Source organism: Protopterus annectens, chromosome 14.part0 (assembly GCF_019279795.1).
Source record: "Protopterus annectens isolate FY-2018-M chromosome 14.part0, PAN1.0, whole genome shotgun sequence".
In the NCBI taxonomy this organism is placed as follows: Eukaryota; Metazoa; Chordata; order Ceratodontiformes; family Protopteridae; genus Protopterus; species Protopterus annectens.
The window spans coordinates 380,409,389-380,436,522 of NC_056748.1; the positions used below are offsets into that span (position 1 = coordinate 380,409,389).

Genomic DNA, 27,134 nt, shown 5'->3' on the forward strand with positions numbered 1-27,134 from the left:
AATACACCACCCCTGCGTAGCTCACAAATCAAAGAAATGGACAATCTGGATATGCAATTTCCTAACTTCTCTGTAGCCAGCTTGGTGGAAATGGGTATCCTGAGACAATCTGGCAATTGTCCTATGTTTACTGACAACCACTTATCCCTTAAAGAATCAGACATGGCATTTAAAAGGTGTACTTACACAATGACACTGGAGGCTAAAATCTCTCATATAAGTCTACATTAGGTTGTCAAAACCACACGCACAACAGCCACATCACATAGCACACAAGACACACATAGACTATCGTATACTGAGAGACTTAAAAACAATCTCCCTAAGCAACAAAGATCACCTAAAGTACTCTCTATCAAAGCTATAGCTCAGAAAGCCCAAAGGCACTCAGAAAAAAACACTTAACACCACACATAATGTCACTGTCAGTGGAGGCCCAAACACTAAGCCTCTAAGGAAAGCAAACACACTTCCCAGAACTCTTATCATAGGGGAATCCATTGTAAGATCTACTGATGCTCCTCTAACCAGGCTGAACAAGGAGAAGGTAACTGTTATTTTTTTATATGGAGCCAAATCACATATGCATCCACACAAGTCATTGTGCCACAGGTACCAGTATAATTCCTGGATTATGAGAAGAGAGACATTATGGAGCTTTCACACTATATGTCTTAGGCTGGTATGAGCCTAGCTTTAAGCACCATATTACCATCACCGAGGATGATGCCACAATATGAGCAAAAAAAAAAAGATTGATTTCAACAACTAGCTGTCATTCTGGTGTCATTCTAAGGAGATGCAATATTTGTCATCTTGGGAAGACAAGGTCAACAGGCCACATTTCTTTGCCAAGGATGGTCTGTACCTTTCTCCTCTAGGGTTTCAAATACTGGCTAAGACTTTATCCACTCCCATAGTGCGTTTTTTAGGCAAAGCCAGCTTGACAAACCTATTGCTATAGCAAAATCAACTCAACTGGACCTCAAGGTGTTAATGCTCAATGCCAGGAGGCTAAATAAAAAAAACTTAATTTCCTCCAAGCCCTTCTCACACTCTAGAATATAGATATATTTTCAGTTACTGAGACATGGTTTAAGGTGGCAGACAGTACCCCAGCAGTGCAAAGTTTCAGTGCCTTCCAAACGTTTAGACCAGTAGCTGCACAGACAAGGGCTAAATGTGAAGGTATCTCAACATGCTTCAATAACAAGCATACCTCTAGGGAGGTCAAACAGGATGATGTGCTAGAGTTCTTTTATGTGCAGATCACCATAGACAAAATCCCATACCATATAGGTCACCCTCAATGTCCCAAGAGGCTCACAGTGCATACGGAGATCAACTGGACACACTTACCATCCAATCTAATGCCCTACTCATGGGATGCTTTAATGACCCCTATGTATATTGGGAATCCATGTAATGCATGGCCTAAAATCTACAGGCACAGAGATTCCTGGACTTTGTAAATACAGACATCCTTGACTCAATAGTCAATACGCCCACTAGGGGCTCCAATATACTGGACCTCACGTTCAAAAAATGGGAGAATGTTACACCCCTCCCAAATGTCTCATTCTCTCTGGTAAGGTCTGACCATAAAGCTGTCTCCTTTGAAATCAAAATCAAATTCCATTAAAACCAGTAACAGTTAGGAACTATTCCAAGGAAAATTATCTGTTATTAAGTGATGGTTTGTCAAAATTCAATGTTCCTCCAAACCCAGAGAACACACCAGCCTGAGCTGAATTGCCCTCAGAAACTAAGTACAACTATGCCAATGGCTGCATAGAGACTCCTCTACCTACAATAAGTAAGCCCAGAACTAGCCTCAGAAAAAAACTGACATAGTGGCATCTCAAATTAAACAGGATATACAAGGGTAATTCCCATTAAGATAAAAGTTCTCTCTTCTATGTAAATAGGCACCTAAGAGGACTAATTAGTTCAAGCAATGTGAGCTCTGAGTGTAAGAAATCCAACCATGTGAAAGATAACCATAAGGCCTCTACAGCTATGTCAGAAACCACAAGAGCAGCACACAGCAATGTGCTGAACTGGTGGTCAATGATGCCACATTTATCAAGCCTGGCAATATAGCAAACCTATTTGTGGACCAATTCAGTTCCAACTTTACCCCCCCCCCCCACTCTTAACCATCATCCCAATAATACCCCCAAATAACTCCTCTAACTATAACTAGGGAGCATGTACTGGATGTACTCACTAAAGCCAAGAACATGGTCTCAAAGGGGCCCTTGGTAGCATCCCAGGATGCCTCCTTAATAGTATAAAATATCACTTATTAGGATTCCTGGAGTTCATTATTTAACTGAAGTCTTAAAACAGGCTTTGTGTCACATGAATGGAGGACTGTGACAGTCATCCCTCTTCATAAGTGATGACGTTCAACAGATCCTGGAAACTATAGACCCATTAGTCTGACTAGTCTGATTTGCAAAGTCATACAAAAAATTATCATGGAAATTATCAATAAGGACATAGGAGACCTCCAGACACTGGATCCATCCCAGTACGGCTTTGTGAAAGGAATATCATGCATATGTCACTAAGGAAATGTACAAGGGGAAAATGGTGCATTCTGCCTACCTAGATCTGGCTAAAACATTTGATACAATACCCCACTAGGGCATTATCAATAAACTTACAGAACTAGGTATAAACCCCTTTATAACACACTGGTTAACTAGCTAGGTGGCTCACTGATAGGACACAGGAGGTTAGAATTCATGAGGCCACCTCCTTAAAGAGGTCGTTCACTAGTGGAATGCCCAAGGGATCTGTGCTAGGTCCACTCCTCTTTGGCATCTGCTTCTCAGATGTCAAAGTCAATGTCAAAGGCCTCTGGCTAACTAAGTTCGCAGATGATTGCAAACAGGGAGCAGTCAATGAATCCACCCAAGATGACAACACCCTTCTGAAAGTGTAATACTGACAAATGCTCAGTGCCAAAGCCACAGCTTAAAACTCAGTAGAAAGAAATGCATTACAGTACCATTTGGGAAGTTTGTACCCCAGGTAACTGTATCATCAGTAAACACCCTTAAAAATTGATTCACTAGTCAGGGATCTGGGAGCTCATGTAGATAGTAGCCTAGCCTTCGACTAACATATGTCCAAGGTAGTAAGAAAATCATTCTATGTTGCTCAACGTATAAGCAAGGGCATGGCATATAGGTCCAGACATGTCATCATACCATTCTACTCAGCCCTCATCAGGCCCATCATAGAGTAAGTATAATGTCAACCTTGGTATGTGCCTGACCAAACACATGCAGAATCTGGAATGCTCACAAAGGTTCCTTACAAAAAGAATATAGGAAGTAAACAGAATGTCCAGTGCTGATCAACTCAAAGCCCTGTCTCTTTACTAGGAATCATACAAACTTCTGAGAAGTGATCCTTGCCTGGCATAGGCATCCCTTGATCCTGTTTGGATGAATCATTTGCACATTCACAAAACAAATTGCATCAGAACTACTAGATTAAAAGACCGAAATTTTGTTTGCAACATAAATAGGACATGTTTAAGAGACAAATATGTTTCTCAGAGAACTCTCATTCTCTGGAACAGGTTCGCCATCCATGAGAAGCAGAGTTCCTTCCTATCCCTATTTAAGAGCGACTTGGACCAATGGATGGGTATTCTGAAATTCACCCACTGATCTGGCTCCTGTGTTGCTGATGGACTGAAGCAGTCAGTAAATCACACCCCTATAAATCAAATACAAATCAAATTTGTGGGTCACATTTGGGTTGCATGATCAGGCATTAGCTTAGTATACACCTATGAACTTATAGTCTGAGAAGCTAGGAATGGCCACTGCAGAGTCACCGTCTGGAGTGGAAAAGTACAGTTGTGTACACTTACCATAAATGTAAATGTTCGAGTGTATTCACTGTTGCAGTCATTACATTTGGAGTAATCTGCTGGCAGGTTGCCCTCAGTCGGCCTGAATAACAAAGTCTTGGGTCCTGCGTCAGTTGCTGTCTCCTCTTCCATGACGTCAGGTCATCAGGGTTATAAAACATGCAGCCGACACCATTTTATTCAGTTTTTCTTGCCCCAGATGTCAGGTGCCCCCCAAATGGGGAGCGAATATATATATATATATCAATAAACAGTAATATATGTAAATGCACTTTTAGCAACATAAACTTTACCCTCATCTAAAAGCAAATACACCACAAAGGCTTTAGAATATAGTGAAGGAAAGAGAAGTTATAGAAAAGGGGGGGGGGTAACCCGGACTGCAACAGTGAATACACTCGAACATCTACATTTATGGTAAGTGTACACAACTGTACTATGTTCTTCGTGTTTCACTGTTGCAGTCATTACATTTGTGTAGAATCCCAAAGCTATGGATGGGAGGATAGAACTAAATAGCATTAGGAGCTGCTATAAGGCCGTGCAGAACTGCAGTGGCAAAGCCTGCCCTGGATTTAGAGAAGAGGGGCAAATGGTAATGCTTTGTAAAGGTATCAACAGAGCTTCAAGTAGCAGCTTCTAGAATGTCTTTGATTGGAACTCCCCTGAGAAAGGCTGCTGAGGTAGAGGCAGCCCTGGTGGAGTGTGACCTGATTCCCTTGGGCACAGATTTACCATGATGCAAGTAGCTGAAACGAATGCAGTGGCTTATCCAATTAGAAATAGTCTGCTTTGATATAGCCTTCCCCTCTGATCCTGAAGCAAATGCCACCAGTAGTTGCTCAGACTTTCTTACAGATTTGGTCCTGTTTAATCTTAGTTGTCTGTGTACGTCCAATGAATGTCGAATCCACTCCCCCTTGTTCTGCGGATTTGGGTAAAATGTTGGCAGGTGAATAGTTTGGTTAAGAGCCACATTGGATTAAACCTTAGGCATAAGGGAAGGATTGGTCCTGAGGGACACCCTGTCTGAGTAAAATGTAATAAAAGGCTCCACAGCCATGAGAGCCTGCAGTTCTGAAACCCTACTTGCTGAAGTGATTGCCAAAAGGAAAGCTGTTTTCCAAGATAAAAAACTTTATATCTGCAGTAGCTGCTGGATCAAAAGGAGGCAGGGTGAGTTTTGCCAGCACAAAATTGAAGTCCCATGCAGACGTTGGTGATCTTTTGGGAGGCCTTAAATTTTTGGCCCCTCTACGATACTGTTTTAGCAGAGGATGAGAAAAGATGAGAGGCTCAGTGTTGTAATGAGCCAAGATGGCAGAGGCATGGATTTTTATTGAAGAAAAGGATAGGCCCTTGTCAAGCATCTCAGTCAAGTACTGTAAAATCTGAGAGATATTTGGTTTTGCTGTGTCAGTTCCTTGTGCTTGGTTCCAAGCACAGAATCTCTTCCATTTATCAGCATAAGATTTTCTAGTAATAGGCCTTCTGGCTTCCAAAATGACATCCATCACAGATTTACTGAGAGGTGTTGTTTGAATAATTACATGATCAGCCATGCTGCAAGGTTCAGAGTTTGGAGCTGATTGTGCAGAATTTGATTGTTCTGCTGAGACAGTAGATGAGGTATTTGAGGAAAGTACCAAGGAGGGAGTTGAGACATATTCCTTAGAATTGGGTACCAGTGCTGGCGAGGCCAGTCCGGAGCAGTTAGGATCATATTTGTTTTTTCCTGTCTGACCTTTAGTAAAATCTTGGAGAGAAGAGGCAGAGGGGGAAAGGCATAGACTGACAGGTTCTTCCAACTGAAGGATAGGGCATCCACTTTCCATGCTTGTCTGTGATAAGTCCTTGTGCAGAATTTGTCCAGTTGATAATTTTGGGGAGAGGCAAATAGATCTATGTCTGGGCTCCCCCATTTCTGTGTTACTATGCTGAAGATTTGTGGATGCAGTTTCCACCCGTGCGGGTCCATAAGATTTCTACTTAGGTCGCCTGCCAGAGTATTTTGTTTTCCTGGCAGGAATTGAGCTTGAAGATGAACTTGGTAAGTCAAGGCTGTGTTCCACAATGCCATGGCTAGTCTGCAAAGGGGGTAGGAATGTGTACCTCCCTGCTTGTTTATGTACCACATAACCGTGGTGTTGTCCATCTTTATCAGTAGTTGTCCTGGATGAAGTAAGTCCTTGAAGGCTGTCAGAGCATTTTGAACAGTGAGCATCTCTTTCTGGTTGATATGCAGATGCATTTGTTTTGGGCTCCATATACCCTGAATGCATCTCCCCACCAGGTGGGCCCCCCCGAGCATAGTCTGATCCTTCTGTAGTTAGGGTTTGGGTGGCAGGGGGTAGAGTGAATGACAGTCCCTTGTTTTAGTGACATGTCTCTGCCCACCAAAGAAACCCCTGTTGTAGGCAGGGAATGAGAGGAATCATTGTTTCCAGACTGTGACAATGTTGACTCCATAAACTTTTTAGGTACCATTGAAGTTTCCTCATATGCAGTCTTGCATATGGAATTAGTAGAATGCAGGATGCTATGAACCCCAAAGCCTGCAGAATTTGTCTTGCAGATAACTGGGTTTTTGTTGCCATTTGTTTGAAGTATGTTGTCAGTTGCCTTTGTTTGTCTGGTGTAAGGTAAGCCATCTGGGGAGTTGTATTCAAGCTTGCACCCAGGAATGTAATTTCTTGAGAGGGTACCAGTTGTGATTTCTTTTCATTTACTGTGTACCCTAGGCATGTTAGAAGCCTTTTTACAAATGCCAGATGTTGAAGAATGTCCTTGCTCTCTGCTTGAATGAGACAGTCGTCCAGATAAGGATAAATTTGAATGCTTCTTTGTCTGCAAAATGCAATTACTGGTGCCAGGCACTTTGTAAAGACCCTGGGCACAGTAGATAAGCCAAAGGGCAGTGCAGAGAATTGGTAATGCATAAAACCTGCCTTGAAGCGGAGGTATCTTCTGTATGATACCCTTATTGGGATATGCAGGTATGCCTCTTTTACGTCTAGAGTCACTAACCAAGCGTTCCTGCCCAGCATAGGCAGTAGATGTTGTAAAGTCAGCATTTTGAATTTTGGAATGTCCAGGAACGTGTTCAAAATCGATAAGTCCAGTATTGGACTCCAGGCATTGTCTTTTCTGGGTACCAGGAACAGTCTTGAATAAAGACCTTGTCCTTTTTCCTGTTCTGGTACTGGTTGAATAGCCCCCATACCCATGAGGGACATAACTTGTTTCTGAGCCTCTGCCCATTGATTTTGTAGCAGATCTGGCCAACCGTTTAGAATTGGCAAAGTATGGAAATGAAATCTGTACCCCTGGAATATTATGTTCAATACCCACTTGTCCTGGGTAATTAACTGCCAATTTTGAGCATGAAATTTTCCCCACAAGTGGGCTGCCAAAAGATAAGTGCTTGGTGATGGTAGAGGGAAGTCATTGAGACTGCTTACCATAGGGTTGTGCTTTGTTTCCTCCAGATTTGGAGGTGGAAGCACCTCATTGCTTTGACCTGTAAGAACCCTGTGATTGGTATCTAGAGCCTTTTGAGCGCCTGGATTTGCCTTGAGAAGCTCTGTTGGACACAGGAAATGACCAATTTTTAGTAGGCCAGTGCCTGCTGAATCTGGGTGGCTGCACTTGTAAGAAATCTTTTACAGTTTGCATAGATTTAGCTTTGTCTTCCATTTTCTTTAAAACTTCTTCTGCCTTGTTACCAAACAGAGTATCATGCTGTAAAGGGGCATCCAACAATTTAGCTTTAACATGATCAGGCAGATTTTGCTCCTTGAGCCAGGCATGCATTCTAATCACAGATCCAGTAACTGCGGCCCTGCAAGAGGCCTCCAAGGAATCAAAACCACATTGCAAAGTATGCTTTCCAACCTGTTCTGCTGCATGCAATAATTCCTGTAATTCTTTATTTTCCACACAATCAGAAATCAACATAATTTTCTGTTTCAATAAGGCCATAACATGCTGTTGATATTTAAGCATATGAAACTGGCAATTTAAGCCCTAATTGCCAAGGTTGCAGACGTATAAACCTTCTTTCCCCATCTATCCAGCGCCCTGGAATCTCTATCAGAGGGGGTAGGATTTTTGGCTGAAGAGGCCTTTACACCTTTGGGACCCTGTGAGATAGTTTCAGGATCAGCAGCAGGATTTTTGAACAGAAATTTGTGGGAGTCAGGAACCCTGTAATATCTGTCTGGCTTACTAGGAGCCAGAGGTAGGGAATCAGGAGCCATGCTTGATTTCGAAAACACATCATCAACAATGTCTAATACAGGAGGTATAGCCAAAGGCCTATACTGAGGAAGAAGAAGGAAATCCCTAAGCCTCTTTTTTGATTCAGAGAAATCCTGACTCTCCCAATGAAAATGTTCCCTAAAAGTATGCAAGGTTTCTCCAAAAGAATAATCCTCAGGAGGAGATGCAGATGTGATGGATTCTTCTGCATCTGAATCCTCATATGGTGGTATAGAAAATTCCTGATCAGAAGAGGAATCAGAAGAAATGGAAACCTGATCTGAAGATTCATAATCAGTGTCTTGTCTAGGCCTCTTAGCAGGGAGGAGTTGGGAACCCCTGATCAAGGTAGTTAAGTCCTCAGCCATTTTGATCATCTGTTTTTTAGGCATAGGGGCCTGAGCACATGGCTCATGCATCGTTTTTTTAGACATAAAAGATGTTTTTGATCTTGTTTTTGAAGCTGGCGTCGGTTTTACCTAAAAATTTTGAGACCTGAAAACACGCTTAGAAGCTGGTGCCTGCTCAGCAGCTCCAGACCCATCTGAGGAACAGACATCCTCAGGTTCAATACTCTGAGAATCTCGTGTCATACCGGACTCCACATGGGTCGCGGTAGAGGCCTGCGACTCAAAAGTAGCGGGTATCAGGGGCTGCAAAAACGCCTCACTGAGTACCGGCGAACTGGTGACTGGCTTAGGAGAAGCTTCGTCATCAGTTTTAGACCTCGACGGTCTGCCTCTGTCTTTTTCTTTGCGCTTTTTGTGAACTCTGGTAGTTGGATTGCTAACCGATGACATTTCAGGGTAATTAAATCTGGATCCAAAATATTTTGAAGCAAAGATATACCGACGCTTAATAGTGCGTTGGTTAAATCTAGCACAAAACCGACAGCAAGGCACGTTATGATCTGGGCCTAGGCAAGGAATACAGTACAAATGAAAATCCTTATGAGGTATTTGCTTCCCACAAGTAATGCAATTATTAACTTTTACTGACATTGGTAAAGAGCAAGAAAAAGTTTTCCAAATGGGGTACTTAGCTTTAGTTGAAAACTTCAGTTCTGAAACTCGAATGCGAAAATTTCAGGAGTCGGACGACCGGCACTTGTGAACTGCTTCTGCTTCAGACATCGCGCAGCAAGAAAGACTGAATAAGATGGCGTCGGCTGCATGTTTTATACCCCTGACGACCTGACTTCATGGAAGAGGAGACAGCAACTGACGCAGGACCCAAGACTTTGTTATTCAGGCTGACTGAGGGCAACCTGCCAGCAGATTACCTCAAATGTAATGACTGCAACAGTAAAACACGAAGAACATCACAGTAGTAGCCTGCTGAAGGGGTAATGGCTGTCTGGAAATTTTCTTTTTGTGACTGGAAGAAGGACGAACTGAGGAACCAGTGGGTTGTACCTATGGTAAAGTTGGGAAAGAAGTCTGAAGTCTAGTTAAACTGACATCTGCTATCAGTAAAAGGTATGAAAAAGTTTTCACCTTAACACACTGATACAGTCACCCCATATAGTTACCCCAGCCCCTGAATACAATTTATAAAAGTTTTCTCACAAAAAATAGAGAAAATTTTAAAATAGCAAAGTTTATAATAAAAGTAATACATGAGCCATTGTTTTCCAACTGATACAAAAGTTGCATGACTGTCCAATAAAAATTAAATCCTAGCATTTCTGTTTTACTCAAACAAGTACTGTTTTAGTCATAAAATAAATTCCAGAAAGTTTTTCCTGCGAAAGGAACTTATCTGTCAGCAATGGAGAAATACTTGTTGACCACTTACCCTTGAAATCGATCAAAAGGAGTGCTTTTTGCTGGCAGGAAATCTCCAAAGAGCTTTGTACCCAAACCTCTGATCTTCTCCAGATCTCAAGCTCTCAAAAATCTGGCCATGTGGAAGGTGTCCTGAATGTTTATGAGCTGGATGGCTAAGCAGACTATAACCCATATAGTTATGGCTACTACAGCAGTGATTAAATAATGGAAATCTATGATTTCAAATTGAATATGAAATTAGAAGTTGCCAGAAATAAGTAATTTTATGTTTTCTGTGAGAAATAATACAGCTGTGGTCACAAAGAAACCTCTTTCTCCCTACAGGGTGATTTGTCTGAAAACTGGCAATGTATTTAAAGTTTGTTTGTTTCTTTCTTTCTGCTTTTCCCGGTTAGGGGTCACCACAGCGGAACTCCGGTCTGCTAATGACTGGCAGTAGATTTTGAAGTGCTGGCTTGCCGGGCCTAACACACAACCTTCAACGAAGGAACACCCATTCACGCATGTCACCACACAGAAGACGCTCTAACTGAGAATCGAACGGGCAACGTCTAACTGTGAGGCGACAACGCTACCGCAGCACCACCACCGCAGTATTGGCAATGTATTTAAAGTAATTTGTTTTATTTCTGAGTTTATGCAAGTTATCTGAGAAGTCTAAAAAACTACAGTGTCTTATATTTCCTCATGTTACAATGAAAGAATCCCTGAAAGTTTACAGTACATACAAAATTTTGAGAATGAGAAAGGACAATACTGCAGAGGTGACACCGAAGTTTCACAGTCACTATGAGGAAAACTCTGACCTTTAGCTAACATTTGTTATTCACAAGGTCACAGGGTCCTATAAAGTATATGGAGGCTTATGTTATAGAATTAAGTAAATGACTCACAGACCAGGACTTTGGTGTGTTGCATGATTCGTTAGCTGGATGTTTGGGATCAGAAGTAATTGCATAAGGAAAAGACTGATGAGAGAATTAGATTTAATTGCTATATAAAGTAAATGATGTTGCAGAATGACTGAAAATTATTTTGTTAACAATTTAAAAGAGCTCACATATTAGTTTTATGTGTGTAAAGTTTCCTATAAGTTAGAGAAACTGAATACGAGTAAAAAAAAATTACAAAATGTAGGCATGAAATCTATGGGAGGTATGCAAAGCACAAGTAATGTGTTGTATTTAATTTTGCATGAAGTGTAGCTAAACGCATAATAAAATAAATGCCCTATGACTAATCCAGCATTTTGAAGCTTTGGAAAATTAATCTCTTTGTTAAAGTATGTAAAATGAAGGAAACACATTTTCATTCAAAGACTGGATGGAGTGGAATAATTCAATGAACACAAGTGGTTCTTGGGAATGGCTTGTAGTTTGGATGTATAAGAAAAGGTCACAGTAAACATGGGACCAGAGAACCAGTCAGAAATCTGAACAAAGTAATACAAATTAATAACTAAAATATGGTGTTTAAACTAGACTATGGTACAGTGTGTAATGTAATATCTGTTCAAACAATTGAGGTAATGAATCTGCAAGCTCCAAGGAACGTTGCAGTAGTTTTGAGGAATAAAACCACAAAGGAGCTAAACTGCATAGGCAGAATGGGTGTGATTAAGAAACAGACTTACTGAATAGGCAAATAACATGGTCATTTGTTTTATTTTATTATTTTGATTACATTTGTTATTTGGGTAGAACACTGATCCATCTGGACTATTTTCATACTTGCAGAAGTTAATGAAGCTAGAGAGTTTAAACAATCATAGCACATATGTACAAAAAATAATTACATACAACAATATGAAGTCTAGTTTTGACTTAGAAATAAAGTTACTGCAAAACAATTATAGTGCATGGAGCAACATAATTGTGTTCCAATACCAGTTAAAAGACACCCTTGTTCAGCATTACTCTAGCATGAGACCCAAAGTTAACAACACTAAGAAGAGTACTTAATTGTTAAGCACCTCTTTTATGTTATTAAGATCATGTCTGGCACTAAAAGCTGACATTGCTGGCCAGTAAACAGCAGAACATGAAACAGTTTTGTTTCTACCTACTGTCAACAACATTACAAGTACTCAGTATTCAGGAAACAAAGAATATGCAACTTTTCCTCCTGTCTGTTTGACAGCACTTCTCAATTGCTTTACATGCTTTCAAAACTGGCAGAATACTTTGTATGTTTTTTTTCTGTAAATAGTAGTACATGGAGTAGATAAATCTCCATGCTCTACAAAGAATTATGATTGAATCTCTGATCATACCTTCATATTATGTGTTGTTGACATGGATGCTGACACACCTCTTGAGCTTGATTCTTGAAGTGAATTTCTTGGCATCCATGTCTCAGACACATAATAAGCAGGTTACAATCAGAGACTTGATCATAATCCTCTGTGTTACAAGTGCTAAACATATTTGTATAGATATGCATGAACTTAATAAAACATAAAAGCAGCACTAATCACATTGTAAAGTTGATGAGGCGGTGTCTGCTACAAGAGTGAAGTATTTTTTTTCTGTGCTTAACACTAATCAAGGATTCTAGCAAATTAAGCTTATTGGGGATAGTTCCAGTTTGTGAATTTTAGTCTACCTTTATGAAGATACATAATATATTTTCAGTATTTCATTTGGCATTTTGTATGTATTTAAAGTGTTGCAAAGAGCACTTGCACAGATATTTCAGGGTCTTCATTCAGTTGTTGTTCATAGACAAGGAGTGCACAGACCATTTAATTATTTCCATTGCTTAAGGGATAAGATGCAACATATGATATCTTATTTCCTACTTATTCTTACCCAGGTATAGAACTCAAGTGTATCCCATGCATCCTTGAATTACCACACTGGGCTTGATCTCGTGACATTTTGGAGGGTTATGATATGCACTCATGTGCTTCTCTGTGAATAAGAAGATCTCCACATTATATCTAAGTTGCCTCTTTTATTACACTCAAATAATGCCTTTAATATATCCTTTCTATCAAAGGATGCTGCCCTTCCCAAGAGTTAACTGATTTCAGTGAAGAATTTAAACATGCATTGTATGGATTGCTCCTGCCTTCTTATAAGGTATAATCATTAAATTAATTTATAGGTTATTTCTGCAAATGTTTTCTACTGCAGACCATTCACAATTTTTTGCTGTGCTCAGGGAAGTCTCTACTGTGTCTACCAATGTGAAGATGGAAGTGTCCTGCACTGTACACTATTCTCACACTAATAAATTGTTATCCCAGGACCCTAAGAAAACATACACACATGCATAAATTAAATGGTACGTACATTAACTATTACATTGTTACTATTATATATTTAGGGCAACATACTCACAATATACATTTTAGAATATATATATATATATATATATATATATATATATATGTATTTATATCTTTTATATATTTTTTTATATTTATATATATTTCATTATATATATTTATATATTTTTATATTCATATTTATATATTCATTTTTCAACAGAATATATTTTTTAGACAAGTCCTAGTTTATGTATTTTATGTATTGTATATTTTATTCTAGGAATACACCTATTTTTGAAGAGATATATACACATATATTTCACATAGGTTGTTATAGCACCTTAAAAGGAATGGTGGACAAGTTAATTAATTAATTATTAATCAACTATGGAAAGCACATCAATTATTGTTTTATGATGTTAATGGCTATGATATAAATGAGTGCCACTGACAGCTTTTTTTGATTCTGAAGAGGTCTCCAGTACGGAGACGAAAGCGCTCAATCCTGTTTTGTCTTTGTGATGGAATAAAGCTTACATTTCGCTATTCTCGTATTTTCGACTGTTCTTAGAATTATTGGTGGAGTTTATGGAATAAGAAGACAGCCTTTATAGATCCATGTTGCTGTGTTCTATTTTGTTATGGTTGCTAATTTTGATTGATTACTGGTTTTTCACAGCATCCGGATTCGAGGAGTCTCTTAGTTGTTTTGACTATCATTTATACTGCCACCGTTCCTGGACTGTGTGTTTTTGAGTGGTTATTGTATTGTGTACACTGACCGAGTACATTGGAGGAGGGTACTCTAGCTGCTCTGTACCTACACTACTACATATACTTTCGGGACTTTGTGCTACTGTTTTTTATTGGAATTTAAAATGGCCAGCAATAGTTCACTTTTGAGTGAACTGGTTAGAGTCATTCAAAATTACTCACAAACCATCCCCGCACCTGTGGAGGCGGGGAATAGTATTCCCTGTGCTCAGAGTAGCCCTAGAAACAGAGTTCATGATGCGTTGACATCAGACGTCAGAGAAGGCGGAAATACCAGGATGAGAAGAACATCTACATCAAACGAGCACATCTTGAGTTCTCCGGATAACTTTAATAGATTGGGACACAATGTTCACCCACATTCCAGGGGGAATGACTTCTCTAAATATTACCACATGGACTTTCACCACTGGTTAAACCAATCTTTTAGCAGTTCCACCTCTGTGGTAGAATCGGAACGAAGAAACAACTCGACATACAAAGAGAAGTTTAAGACTTTTAAACTTTTATTAACCAGATATAGGAACCTTGTAGTGGAAAACTGGTATTTTAACAAGTGTCTCCATGACAATGTTGTTCCTAAAGGACTGAAGATCCAGAAATTTCCTAGTAATATTAATTATGAGGTTGAGAATGAATTGTATAAGAACATTAGTAATATTTTTAATAAATGTGGATTGTGTGTTATAAAAGCACTTATGAAACACAACGAGAACAAAATGGTATCTGAAAAAACTGAGATTGATAAATTGTACAAGGAAATCACTGAAGATTTACTATTTTCTATAGAAGAATACAAGAATATATATTATAGAAATATACAAGATGTCGATACTGTTACCACGCGTAATTATAATAGGAAAACATCCAAGCTTAGAAGGGATTTGAATGAATATCGTTCTGGTATAGCATACATGGGAGATAACTATAGGAGAACCCACTTCCCGAGGGGACCCTATCATAGACCACATACGGGTTATTCCACGAACCTAGACAACTTTTCTAGAACAGAACAGGTTGAATATGGGGATACATGTAATAATTATGACAATGAAAGAATATTTGATGAAAATACCAATGACTATCGGGAGAACAACTATAATAGAGAAGAATACATCCCTTTAGAAGATGCAGGCCCCAGGAGATCAGAGAGGTTAAAGAAACGAGTCCCCCAACAACAGTCATATGCACAGGTGGTGATAGATTATCGATTCTACAACAGGGGAATGCACAAATAGAATTGAGAAGCAATTTGATGGTGTTTGAGAATTCTTCTCACGAGAATATACACATTGAAAATGAGATGGGCTCTATTATACACGCATTCAATAATTTTAATATTTTTAATTACACTGACATGGAGATTAATGAGACCTTTTTTCATCTGTTTATAAAAGGATTTACCTTTGTACCATATAGGACACCTAGTATTGATAGTATTTTGCTAGATGTTAAGTTATTCAGCAGAAAGTTAAATTTAGCAGTCATTTTTAAAGATATAGGACTATCTGATGGACAAGGAATTAAAAAAAAACGGAGTACGTACAACCCACCACTACAGCATGATATTTTGTATTTTGAGAATGTACTTACCAAACAAATCAGAAACAACTATTATTACAACATAAAGAAGAATGAAAGTAATTTAACATGGGATGAAACCAAGCTTATCTATGAGCTCAGATGTAATGAAAAAGTTTGAGTAATGAAACCTGACAAGGGTGGGGGTATGGTTCTAATGGATCAATGGGACTACACTAGAAAAATGCTTGATATTTTAAACAGCACCAATAGTTATACCCTTGTCTCTAAGAACAAAATTAATATTTCATACCAAAAGACTGACTACATTTTAGAGGACAATTTGTTGCAAGGGCTCATTGACATGGAATTACATAATTATCTGAAGTTAAGGAAGACAGTTATTCCAGCTATTTTTGGTATACCCAAAACCCATAAATGTGTACACGACCCTCCAATGAGGCCCATTGTGTCATCCCAAGGTTCAAAGACACAACCTTTAGCAATATATATAGACACGAAATTAAAGGGGTGCCACTCTAAATATCACCATTTATTAGTAGACTCTTGGAATTTCCTGAAAAAGATTGGAAGCTTGACATACAAGGAGAATGCTTATTTCATCACCATTGATGTCAAGGATCTATTTACTGTTATACCCCATTCTATAGGGTTGGAATGGCTTGAAAAGATATTAATCGAATTGGATTTTTTGCAGCCAGATGAATTTAGGGTAATCTTAGAAAATATGGAGTTGGTACTAAGAAATAATTATATATTCTTTCAAGGTGAATATTACCATCAGACTGAAGGTGTAGCTATGGGGGCAGCATGTGCCCCCATGTATGCTAATATTATTATGATACACTGGGAAAGACAGTATATTTTGCATCTGACTTTTACAAATATATCCACGGGTATTATCGGTTTTTGGATGACATATTTATTTTGTGGACAGGACCAGAATCTACCACTAGGGAGTTTATTGAATATATCAATAACAGTACCTCTTTTCTTAGGTTTACCCATGAAATTTACAAAGATGTAACACATTACCTTGATGTAACTATTTACAAGGATGAAGTAGCTAAAAGATATAAATCTACCATTTGCAGGAAAAAGAACTTTTCCAATGCTTATTTACACTATGAGAGTGATCACCCCATTCATTTGAAAAAGAATATTGTCAAAGGACAAATGATTCGTGTATCCAGGATGACAACAGAACAAGAAGTTTTCTTGAAGGAAATAGATATTCTAGAAAATATGTTCCACGAAAGGGGATACCCAGTAGCTTTAGCACAGACTATTAAAAAAATTGTAATAGAAAGAAGAGAAACCAACTACCCACCTTTACTTGGGCTTGATCACAATCTGCGGGAAACTGAGGGTATTACAAATACAGGAAATAAACAAAACAACACCAGAACTATCCCATATTTGACCTTAACATACCACCAAAACATTGGATGGCTTAAAAAATGTATCAATGATACTTGGGATATGTTTAGATCTATGCCCACAAGAGTGACAGTATTTCAAAATACTTTGACCTATAGTTACAGAAGGAATTTCAATTTGAAAAATATCCTAGAAAAAGGGAAGGAACAGTATTCAAATAGTAGTTACGGTTACGCTACAAACAAAAAAGTTACCTTTAGATGTGGGAGATGTCCCCAATGTTCTTTTATAGCTGACGAAAAGATAGTGAAGTTACCTAGTGTTAGAGCAACCCTAAAAGCTACAAAATATAGTAGCTGTTACACAAAAGGAGTCGTATATCTAGCTTACTGTAAATCCTGTTGGTGTTATTACATTGGGAAGACTGAAAGACATCTAAGGAGACGAATTTATGAACACATCAGGGACATCAACTGTAAAAATGAAAATAATGCACTATATAGGCATTCATTAGTTTGTATGGAAGCGAATTTTAAATTCTGGGTACTGGAGATAGTGGAACCCTTAGAAAGAGGAGGTGACTGGGAAACTAGATTGACATATAGGGAAATGATGTGGCAATTAAAACTAGATGCATGTAATGGAAAGGGTCTTAACGACAATATTTCTATATTACCAGCACTAAAATTGTTATCCCAGGACCCTAAGAAAACATACACACATGCATAAATTAAATGGTACATACATTAACTATTATATTGTTACTATTATATATTTAGGGCGACATACTCACAATATACATTTTAGAATATATATATGTATTTATATCTTTTATATATATTTTTTATATTTATATATATTTCATTATATATATTTATATATTTTTATATTCATATTTATATATTCATTTTTCTTCTGAATATATTTTTTAGACAAGTCCTAGTTTATGTATTTTATGTATTGTATATTTTATTCTAGGAATACACCTATTTATGAAGAGATATATACACATATATTTCACATAGGTTGTTATAGTACCTTAAAAGGAATGGTGGACAAGTTAATTAATTAATTATTAATCAACTATGGAAAGCACATCAATTATTGTTTTATGGTGTTAATGGCTACGATATAAATAAGTGCCACTGACAGCTTTTCTTGATTCTGAAGAGGTCTCCGGTACGGAGACGAAAGCGCTCAATCCTGTTTTACCTTTGTTATGGAATAAAGCTTACATTTTGCTATTCTCGTATTTTTGACTGTTCTTAGAATTATTGGTGGAGTATGTGGAGTAAGAAGACAGCCTTTATAGATCCGTGTTGCTGAGTTCTATTTGGTTATGGTTGCTATTTTTGATTGACAGACCGTTTAATTATTTCCATTGCTTAAGGGATAAGATGCAACATAATGATATCTTATTTCCTACTTATTCTTACCCAGGTATAGAACTCAAGTGTATCCCATGCATCCATGAATTACCACACTGGGCTTGATCTCGTGACATTTTGGAGGGTTATGATATGCACTCATGTGCTTCTCTGTGAATAAGAAGATCTCCACATTATATCTAAGTTGCCTCTTTTATTACACCCAAATAATGCCTTTAATATATCCTTTCTATCAAAGAATGCTGCCCTTCCCAAGAGTTAACTGATTTCAGTGAAGAATTTAAACATGCTTTGTATGGATTGCTCCTGCCTTCTTATAAGGTATAATCATTAAATTAATTTATAGGTTATTTCTGCAAATGTTTTCTACTGCAGACCATTCACAATTTTTTGCTGTGCTCAGGGAAGTCTCTACTGTGTCTACCAATGTGAAGATGGAAGTGTCCTGCACTGTACACTATTCTCACACTAATATGACTATTGTAGGTATATTTACATATACACACTCACAGACATACCAACTCACACCTACACGTACACATAAAGTCACAGTCACATTTAAGACCTACAGTGCTAAAGATAAGAATGTTTTGTATGCATATTTTTATCTTGTTTTTGTACTTGTAAACTAATACACCATCCTTAATCCCACAGTGAAACTTGTGCTCACTCTGGTTGTAACAAGGACATCCTCTCGCCTATTTTATCTATAAATCCCCTTTGACCCTTTCCCGTAAGTTTTTACTTTTAGCTGTGTTACCAGAAATGAGAATAATTCTGCTAGTACAACACTAGTTGGAAAAACATACACATGTAATGCTAGTGTATTTTACCTTGAGTCGCACTTGTTCATAGAGTGCTACTGGTCTGTTACTGAAAGTTATTGCATTACAGAAGCTCGCCTGCCTCTTCACAGATTTCTGGGTTGCATCCATAATGATCTGTGATCCTCTGGCATGTGGATGAAAAAGCAGGGGACTTATTGGCAAGCCACCACACTGTGGAATTGGCAAACAACGTTTCTGCTTGTGATGACATCTGTGAGAGGAAGCTGGAAATGGTCCACTAATTGAATCTAAAACCAACAATAACAAAAAAGAGAAAAATACATTCTGTCAATGTTGTTTGTTTTGTATTGCTGCACTGATTCCAACTTATACACATGGTTATTTGTATCTACATATGAAGATCAGAAGAAAAACATTAACTAAATAATACTATGAGTAAAATATATGAAAACTTACTCTTGTAACAATTATCCGTTGGACCATCCTGCTGAAAGTATTATTTCCTACCTCAGACAATATTTCAGTACAAACAACATATTTTTTCTCTGCAGGTTTTTGTATCTTGCAACTATATAAAATAAAAACAGACATCTCAGCAACTAAAACATATAAATGTATTCCATCTTTGCAGTTATCTTTAACTATAAGGGTATATTATTAGACTCAAAACATGAACTCTTCAGGGCCTACTACAAGTGCTTCTGTGCTGGTATCTTGAAACACACTTGCTCACTGCCACATGCTCAAAAAAGCAAGTGCTCTTAACTGTCATTATCCTGATTTCCAATAACTACTTAGCCCTACCAATGCCCAACCCTACAAAACTGCATAGCCCTACCAGAGCTCTAGTTGTAACTCCAAGCCCCCATCCAGTTCCTAACCTGAGTCCTTGCTCCCTTATCTAAAACTCCACTCACTCGCTCTCTCTCTCTCCTTAATGCTAAAATTCCTGATAGTTACCTACACCTAAAACTCCAACCACCACCCTAACCACAAAACTTCTCTCCTGCATACCCCCCTAAACTGAATACTCCCAGTCTTCTCCCTAAACCTAAAACTGACTTTCTGTTCCCTAATTCTGAAATTCCTTCACAACTCCACTCCCTAATCCTAAAAGTCTCCTTCTGTTCCCTAAACCTAAATCGCCTTCCTGAATGCTCCTATAATCTACACTTCCACCCCCTCACATTCCATCCTCATGGCTGACACACTTACCTTGCTCAAACTTGAATAATGTCTTCACATAAAGTGCAGCAGCTGTTTGCTTAAATTCATATTCTAGATCAAGTGTAAGTATTAGCCTACACAAATGAAAAAACACTGAGTCCCTGGCTTTGGCACAGTGGTCGTCCAGTGCTTAGGACTTGAGTGCTTCTAGTGGAATCTCATCTCCACCATTTATTGAAGAGATTCACTGGTGATGCTTCTCTCACAGAAAAGACTGAATTGCTCTCTGCAGGTGAAGAGACCAGTTACCTTAGCTGGAAGAGTTTATGTATCTTGGAGTTATTGTTTAGAAAACAAGGCATGAGTTTAACTAGTGGATGGTTGAAGTGTTGGCAGTACTGCACACATTGTACTAAAACTAGATTCTGGTGATGAAGTGATCACTGAATCATAAGATGAAACTCTTGAGTTTTCTCATTAGTTCATAGGTTCATAAGTTCATGGGTTCATAGGAGGTTACTAGGCTAATGGCCCTAGGGCCTTCATAAGTCTAGCTGTGTAAAAAATCCATGTACCCTAACTGACCATAGTTAGGTGGTCATTGTTAGCAGAGAGATTCTATGATCAGCACTGACTACCACTGTCCATGAGGGACATAGGTGCCACCCCCAGGGTGAATTTTCTGTCACCCATCCAATTGTCAAGGTTGCACTTGAATAGGCTCATTGAGAAGCTCTGCTTCAAGTGAAGTGGGAGCTTATTCCAGAGGAGTGGCAATCTCTGGGAGATATAACTGTCTCTCCACCATGTTTTGTTAGTCACAGGCTAGGTTGAGAATCCTGGATCCAGTGAGTCTTGTCCCATTTGATTTGCAGACGTGCAGCATTTCCATTAGGGCAGAATCAGAGACTGCTCTGTAGGCCAGGCCCAGGTCACTTCTCAGCAGCCTGTATGATAGTAAGTACAGTGACAGGACTTTCAATCTTTTCATGCAAGTCACATTTTGGAGGCCCTGGATTCTCTTGGCTAGAACCCTCTGTGGTCTCTCCAGTTACTGCAGGTGTCTGGTGAGACACATAATGAAGGGAAAATTGTACTCAGTTTATATCCCCATCCCCACCTATAATCATGAGCTTTGAGTAGTGACCCAGAAGATAACATTGCCTATGCAAGTGGCATAAATAAGGCTTCTTTGCAATACATCTCAGCTCACCTTCTACATTAACATAAGCAGCTCACAGTCTAGCAGAATTTCAAAATGTAGGCAGTCTTCCCATGTGTTGACACAAGGTAGTTCAGGCAGCTTGAGCCCCTTGTTAGGATGCCCACTGGGATGCCTTCCAAGGGGGGTGTGCAACACATGGCTCACTAGAAGGAAATCCTGGGAAGGACCCAAGACACAGTGTAAGCACTGTATATCTCAGCGTGCCTGTCAGTTCATGAGGATCCCACATGCTGTGCTAGAGGCTACTGTTTGGAATGTGGCGATCTACTACAACCTGTTCAGCTTGCTATCACAATGGCCTTCACCAGGGCAAGCAATTTGGGAAATGATGAAGGAGTTCTAACAATGGCTTTCATCACCTAGGAGTGGGTACATAAATTACTGAATGTGGTTTGACTTCTGGACTACACTTTTCTAATGAAAAGTTGAATTTATAATGTTTTACTGAAAAATAACTTTTTTTATAGTTGTATTTACCTTAAAAACCCATCTGAAATAAAATTTATTTGACTGATAATTAACCACTTTATTTTGTTAGGCTACTACTGTATAAATGCTATTGCTTTTGCATCAATACTGTGTTCCATTTGTTTATGCTATTTTTAGTTAACACTTTGTACTGTCATACAGTAATCTCACTTAAAAATGAATTCCTGGGCACATCAAAATAGCATTACCATTTAATAATATTAATACTGCTTCCTTTATTATACCACATGTCTTGGAATAGCTATGCTAATCATGCATTGTATCAGCCAAAAGTTTTTTTTAAACAAAAGTATAACTAGCTGCTTATTTTTTTCCCTAGTTTATGTATTCATATTATCACCAGAACAGTTCATATTTAAACAGATGAAACTGCCCTTCTATGAACGTAAAATGATGATTGACTTATAGTGGACATAGGATACTTATGTCATCATGGCCACAACCTCACCAATGTTTATGGTAATGAGTAGGCCCAAATCCTTCACTTGTGAGAGAAGATCATGAGGCAACTTGGTATGACTTTTGAACAAGGAAGAAGAGAGAATCTGAATCAAAAGAAGAGGCTACATTTGAGATGACAACCCCAACCACAATCAAAAATGGGAAAAAAAGTGGATTGCTGATGATGATACAGGCCCGAATCCATGGTGCAATCATCTGTAGGAAGAAATGAGTTAATTAAGGAATCTTAGGCACTTTGAAATAAATGGTCTGTAACATTCAAATCATGAATGACGAAGCTTGTAATTCTAGAGATTTGACATTGAATGGCTTATTCTAACACAAGCATCTTAGACGCCACTTGTAACTGCATATTCTGGGTACTTTGTGATGTTTCAGAGTAAATAATATCAAACTGCTAAACTGTGAGCCTCAGCATTTTTAAGCACCTGTGTTTGCCCCTTTGAGTTGTTGAAAACTTGGAGTTTAGTAGGGGTGGGGTGAAATCCCACACATGGGTTAGACTGGGAGCAGATACCCTATGGAAAAGACTGATTTTGAAATGCCCACTTTCACAATAACAGAGGGTTGACATTGAAGGCTTTGAAATATTCATAAACTGCCTTATATTGCTAACAAAGGAGGGCTGAAACAATGCTTGCATATTGTAAATACAAGACGGGTGAGCCCAGAACAAAAACTGCTTATATAATTCCTCTCACCATCTGCTAAAGTGTACATCAGAAATAAAACAAAAGCTGTTGTTATGGCACATAGGTGGTCTGAATAATCATGCTCTACCAGTACAGACTCAAATAGCAGACCAGATGCTGCAGGCACCCTGTGTGTGTGTGTGTGTGTGTGTGTGTGTGTGTGTGTGTGTGTGTGTGTGTGTGCGCGCACAGACTGTTTGAAAATGAAGTCTTGGTTTGGCACCCTATAATGATGACTGGGAATGAAGTTGCCTTCAGGCCTTACAAAAATAATGGGAGCAAGACGATTCATGCTGTAGGAGAAGGCACTTGTGAAATATTCTAACAGCACTGGTTCATATCACAAAATGCTGGAATTAATGCTAATCTCATGGCAACATTTCCCCAACACTAGTAAAAGTGTCAGAACCTGTTATATATCTATGTGATTTGTGCAATTTTGGCTTACACAAGGTATTAAAATGCACATGCTAAGCTAATCCTATCAAGGTAAAAAAAAAATTATACCCTTAGAATAAATATGTTGTCAGAGATAAGGCGGGAGTTGGGTCTAGGCGCTGTTAATTTCATTAAACAAGACTAAGATCTAGACAGTGTGAATGCCATTAAAGCCATTAATACTACCTGTATGGGGGCCTGCTGCCCTTAACATGATAGCTTTAAAGGTGGAGGGGATTAAAAGGGGAGCCAACCACATGTGCAAGCGGAAATACCAAAAAATACAGTTTCTGGACAGATATGTGGATATAACTCATCTAGTATTTTTAAGCCGAATGTATGTAAATTATGGCCGAGTGATATAACACACGAACACCAAAATTGTTGTATTAACATCAATACTGATTCACCATACAAAACGTCTAACATACCTAGAGTGATGTCATAAAGGTGTTCATTGGACAACCAATAAATTAATAAAGTAGAGAGGATGAACCCAGTCCCAGAAGGTATACTGAGTGATAGCCAATATCTTCATCCTTGCAATGAAAGGAACTTTTCAAATATTAGTCAGAAGAAGAGTACACTTGTCCTGAATACATTCCTTTAATAGCATCTTATCTTAACATGAGATTTTTAGAGGAAAACTGCAGTAGTTTCTTGCTGAACATTTAAGCTGCCAAACAGTTAATTTTCTTATTGATACAAAGTAGAATTAGGGACTTCTCTATGAATTAAGTAGACCACAGATGGTATTGGTGGGGTAAAGTGCCACAGATTATCAGTCACACATTTTCAGCATTTATATCTTCATTTTGTATACTTACTTATCAGATAATTATATTTGTCCTTAGACCCTTATAAACCTCAGTCTAGGCCACAATGGCAAACGTAATAGATGTGTGTGAGGGGAGGTAGAGTACAGAGACAGAATGCCCACACAGGCATGGAAAGAACACTCAAATTCAAATAGACAGTACCTGGAACTCGGATGGAAATGTAGATTCTGGAGCTGTGAGGCAGATAAGTTTATAATAAATTATTGTGCCAGCCTTGGTATGCAGTATTACATTATTTTAACATATTTTGTTGTTATCCAGGATATGTAGTACAGATATTCTTGCTTTTTATCTTTTTTATTGCATGTTTTTATACTGGTATGCATATGATTGTCTCTTATTTCTAGCATTTATTTACACCATTATTTACACCATTTTACTTGATTTCATAACATATTTTATTGTTTATATAGATAGATCAAGCAATAGAGATACATATAAAAGTATAAAGATCACCAGCACATTGGTTTCCCAGGAAAGTGTCAGCATGCAGATCCTCAGCAAATAACAATCAATAATCAGGTATAAAGTATTTTGGAGGCCTTCAGCACAATTCATTTCCCCATGTGTTTGTATTTGTGTTAATGGATAGCAGATGGACATCAATACAATAATAGCATTTTATCCACCTTATAAATTATCTCACGTGTTTTACTGTGATTAACATTTATTTCATGAGAAGGGCTTACAATGTTCTATTATAATATGCTTTTGATTCTGTATTATTATTATTATTGTTTTTTAATTTGATAAAAAAGAAAGCCCATTGATATAACTGCCCCTTTCCACATACAAGCCAGTTCCTCTGTATATTTTAATGATTTGCTCAGTCACATAGTTTTCAAGTAGAAGTTGAAAGACTCAAACCATTACTATAGAATGAAGCTGATTGGCAGCCCATAATCAAAACGCTTTGAGCTTAACTGCCATATTACAGTACCAGACTTGTTGTGAGGTGACTAAACCACTATCTCAAAGTATTTATTTTGTTATGACTGTTATAGAAGTCATTTGTTGCTTTTTGTGATTCAGGTAAATTATCCACACTAATTATATTTAATGTGCATCAAAGTTCAGAATCTAAATCCTGATTAAGTGAACAGCTTAAAATTGGTGGGTTTACAAATGATGAGTTTGGGATAATTTTGTGGTCCCAGCTACAATTATTAAAATGTTTATTACATTTTAGCAAGTGATAATGGTACTAAAAATTAAAAGGAATCTCAGCAAAACTCTTATAATAAAGTTTGTAAGTTCACAATGTAGTCAGTACTATGAAGCATAGATCACTATGATATCTGATAACAATCCATGCATATATGTTTAACTTACAAAAAATATACAGAACGTTTTATTGTCATAAGGTTGTATCTGAGCTACAAGGATTTTGCTTGGCAGACTAATTTGTCACTGGGCTGTACCTTTAAGTATCTAAGGTTGGAGGGGAAGGGGGTGTGGAGTTTCATGAGGTTTTGAGTAGGAGAAGGAGATTATACAAGTGCAGGTTAAGGGGAGGGGGAGTCCTCTTTGGCATTACAGTTTGAGTTGGTAGGCTAATTTGTAGTGTCTGGGGTTTCTATAATAGGGCCCAGGCATTTGCTTTTATAGGAGGGGAGTGTTGGGTTTTATTAAACTTATTTTTATGATAGGGTTGTACTCTGGTGGTTAAGATTAGGTAACGAGGCTTAGGTTGCCAAGTGATCAAAGTTTTTTTTCAATAGTCTATGTGATAGTGCAAACTACTTGGCAAGTTTAGTGTTACGTTAGGATTTTGAGAACAAAGGCTAAAATGGGGATAGATTTTGAATATTAAATGAGGTAGTTGCTTCTTTCCAAGGATTTAAAGTCTGTAACTCAAGTGTATATCATTATTTAGTGACTTCAGTGCTCAATGCTAAATGGGTTGCCATAAAACCAAATTTTATAAGGAACTGGCCAAAATATTAGGCAAGATTCTGGACATTTTGTGAAGATCTGGTCAGTTGAGAGGTATAATTAATTTGGTATGACCACCTTAGTAAAGTCATCCAGGTATTGCACAAGGTTGTTAGGCAGCAGTAACCCTCGTTTAATGGCCTGGTTTCTTGTGTAATAAAAAATAAAATAAAATCAATGCAAATAGAGAAGCAGAAACAGCAGCAAATTAGTTAGTGATCTGCTCTTATGGTGGAGTGGAGGATCGTAGGCCCAGTTGGGGATAATTTATTCCTTTGCCACTCCCCCCTTCAACACACAAAAAATATATTTTATTTATTTATTTATTTATTTATTTATTTATTTATTTATTTAACATTTGTTTACCAGGATGGTCGGGCTGGACAGCTAGTGTCCATTTTCAGTGGAGTCCTGGGGAGACAAGCTCCAGAAAAACTATTACATACTATGAGCGATATATACAATGTCAATCAAGTTACAGCTGTAGAGAGGTTAACATACTGATAATACAGAGAAGAGTACAAGTACTAAGTATGGAAAGGTTAACATGCTAATAATATAAAGATAAATCATGTCTTTGTAGACATATAAAAATCTGAGTATAGTATAGGCATGCAGACTATATTACAGTATGTATAAAGAGAGAGGGTGTAATACAGTAAAAGCAAGGGGAGTACCCTCTTTCAGGTGGATGGGAGTTCAGGGAGGTCCTTTGCAGGCACATAAATGGCTGGTATATAGGTAGGCCTTTAATTGGGTTTTGAAGGTGTTTGCATGTTTTTTTAGCCTGAGGTCA

General features: G+C 38.1%; 1 protein-coding gene across 1 annotated transcript in view; it reads right to left on the minus strand.

Annotated features, from left to right (window-relative positions):
• NEURL1 (neuralized E3 ubiquitin protein ligase 1) overlaps positions 1 to 27,134 on the minus strand; it is a 926,303-nt gene that overhangs the window by 547,665 nt on the left and 351,504 nt on the right. The window contains exon 2 of the mRNA XM_044056108.1: positions 19,137 to 19,378. Coding sequence (XP_043912043.1) covers positions 19,137 to 19,378 — 242 coding nt within the window. The remainder of the gene's footprint in view (positions 1 to 19,136; positions 19,379 to 27,134) is intronic.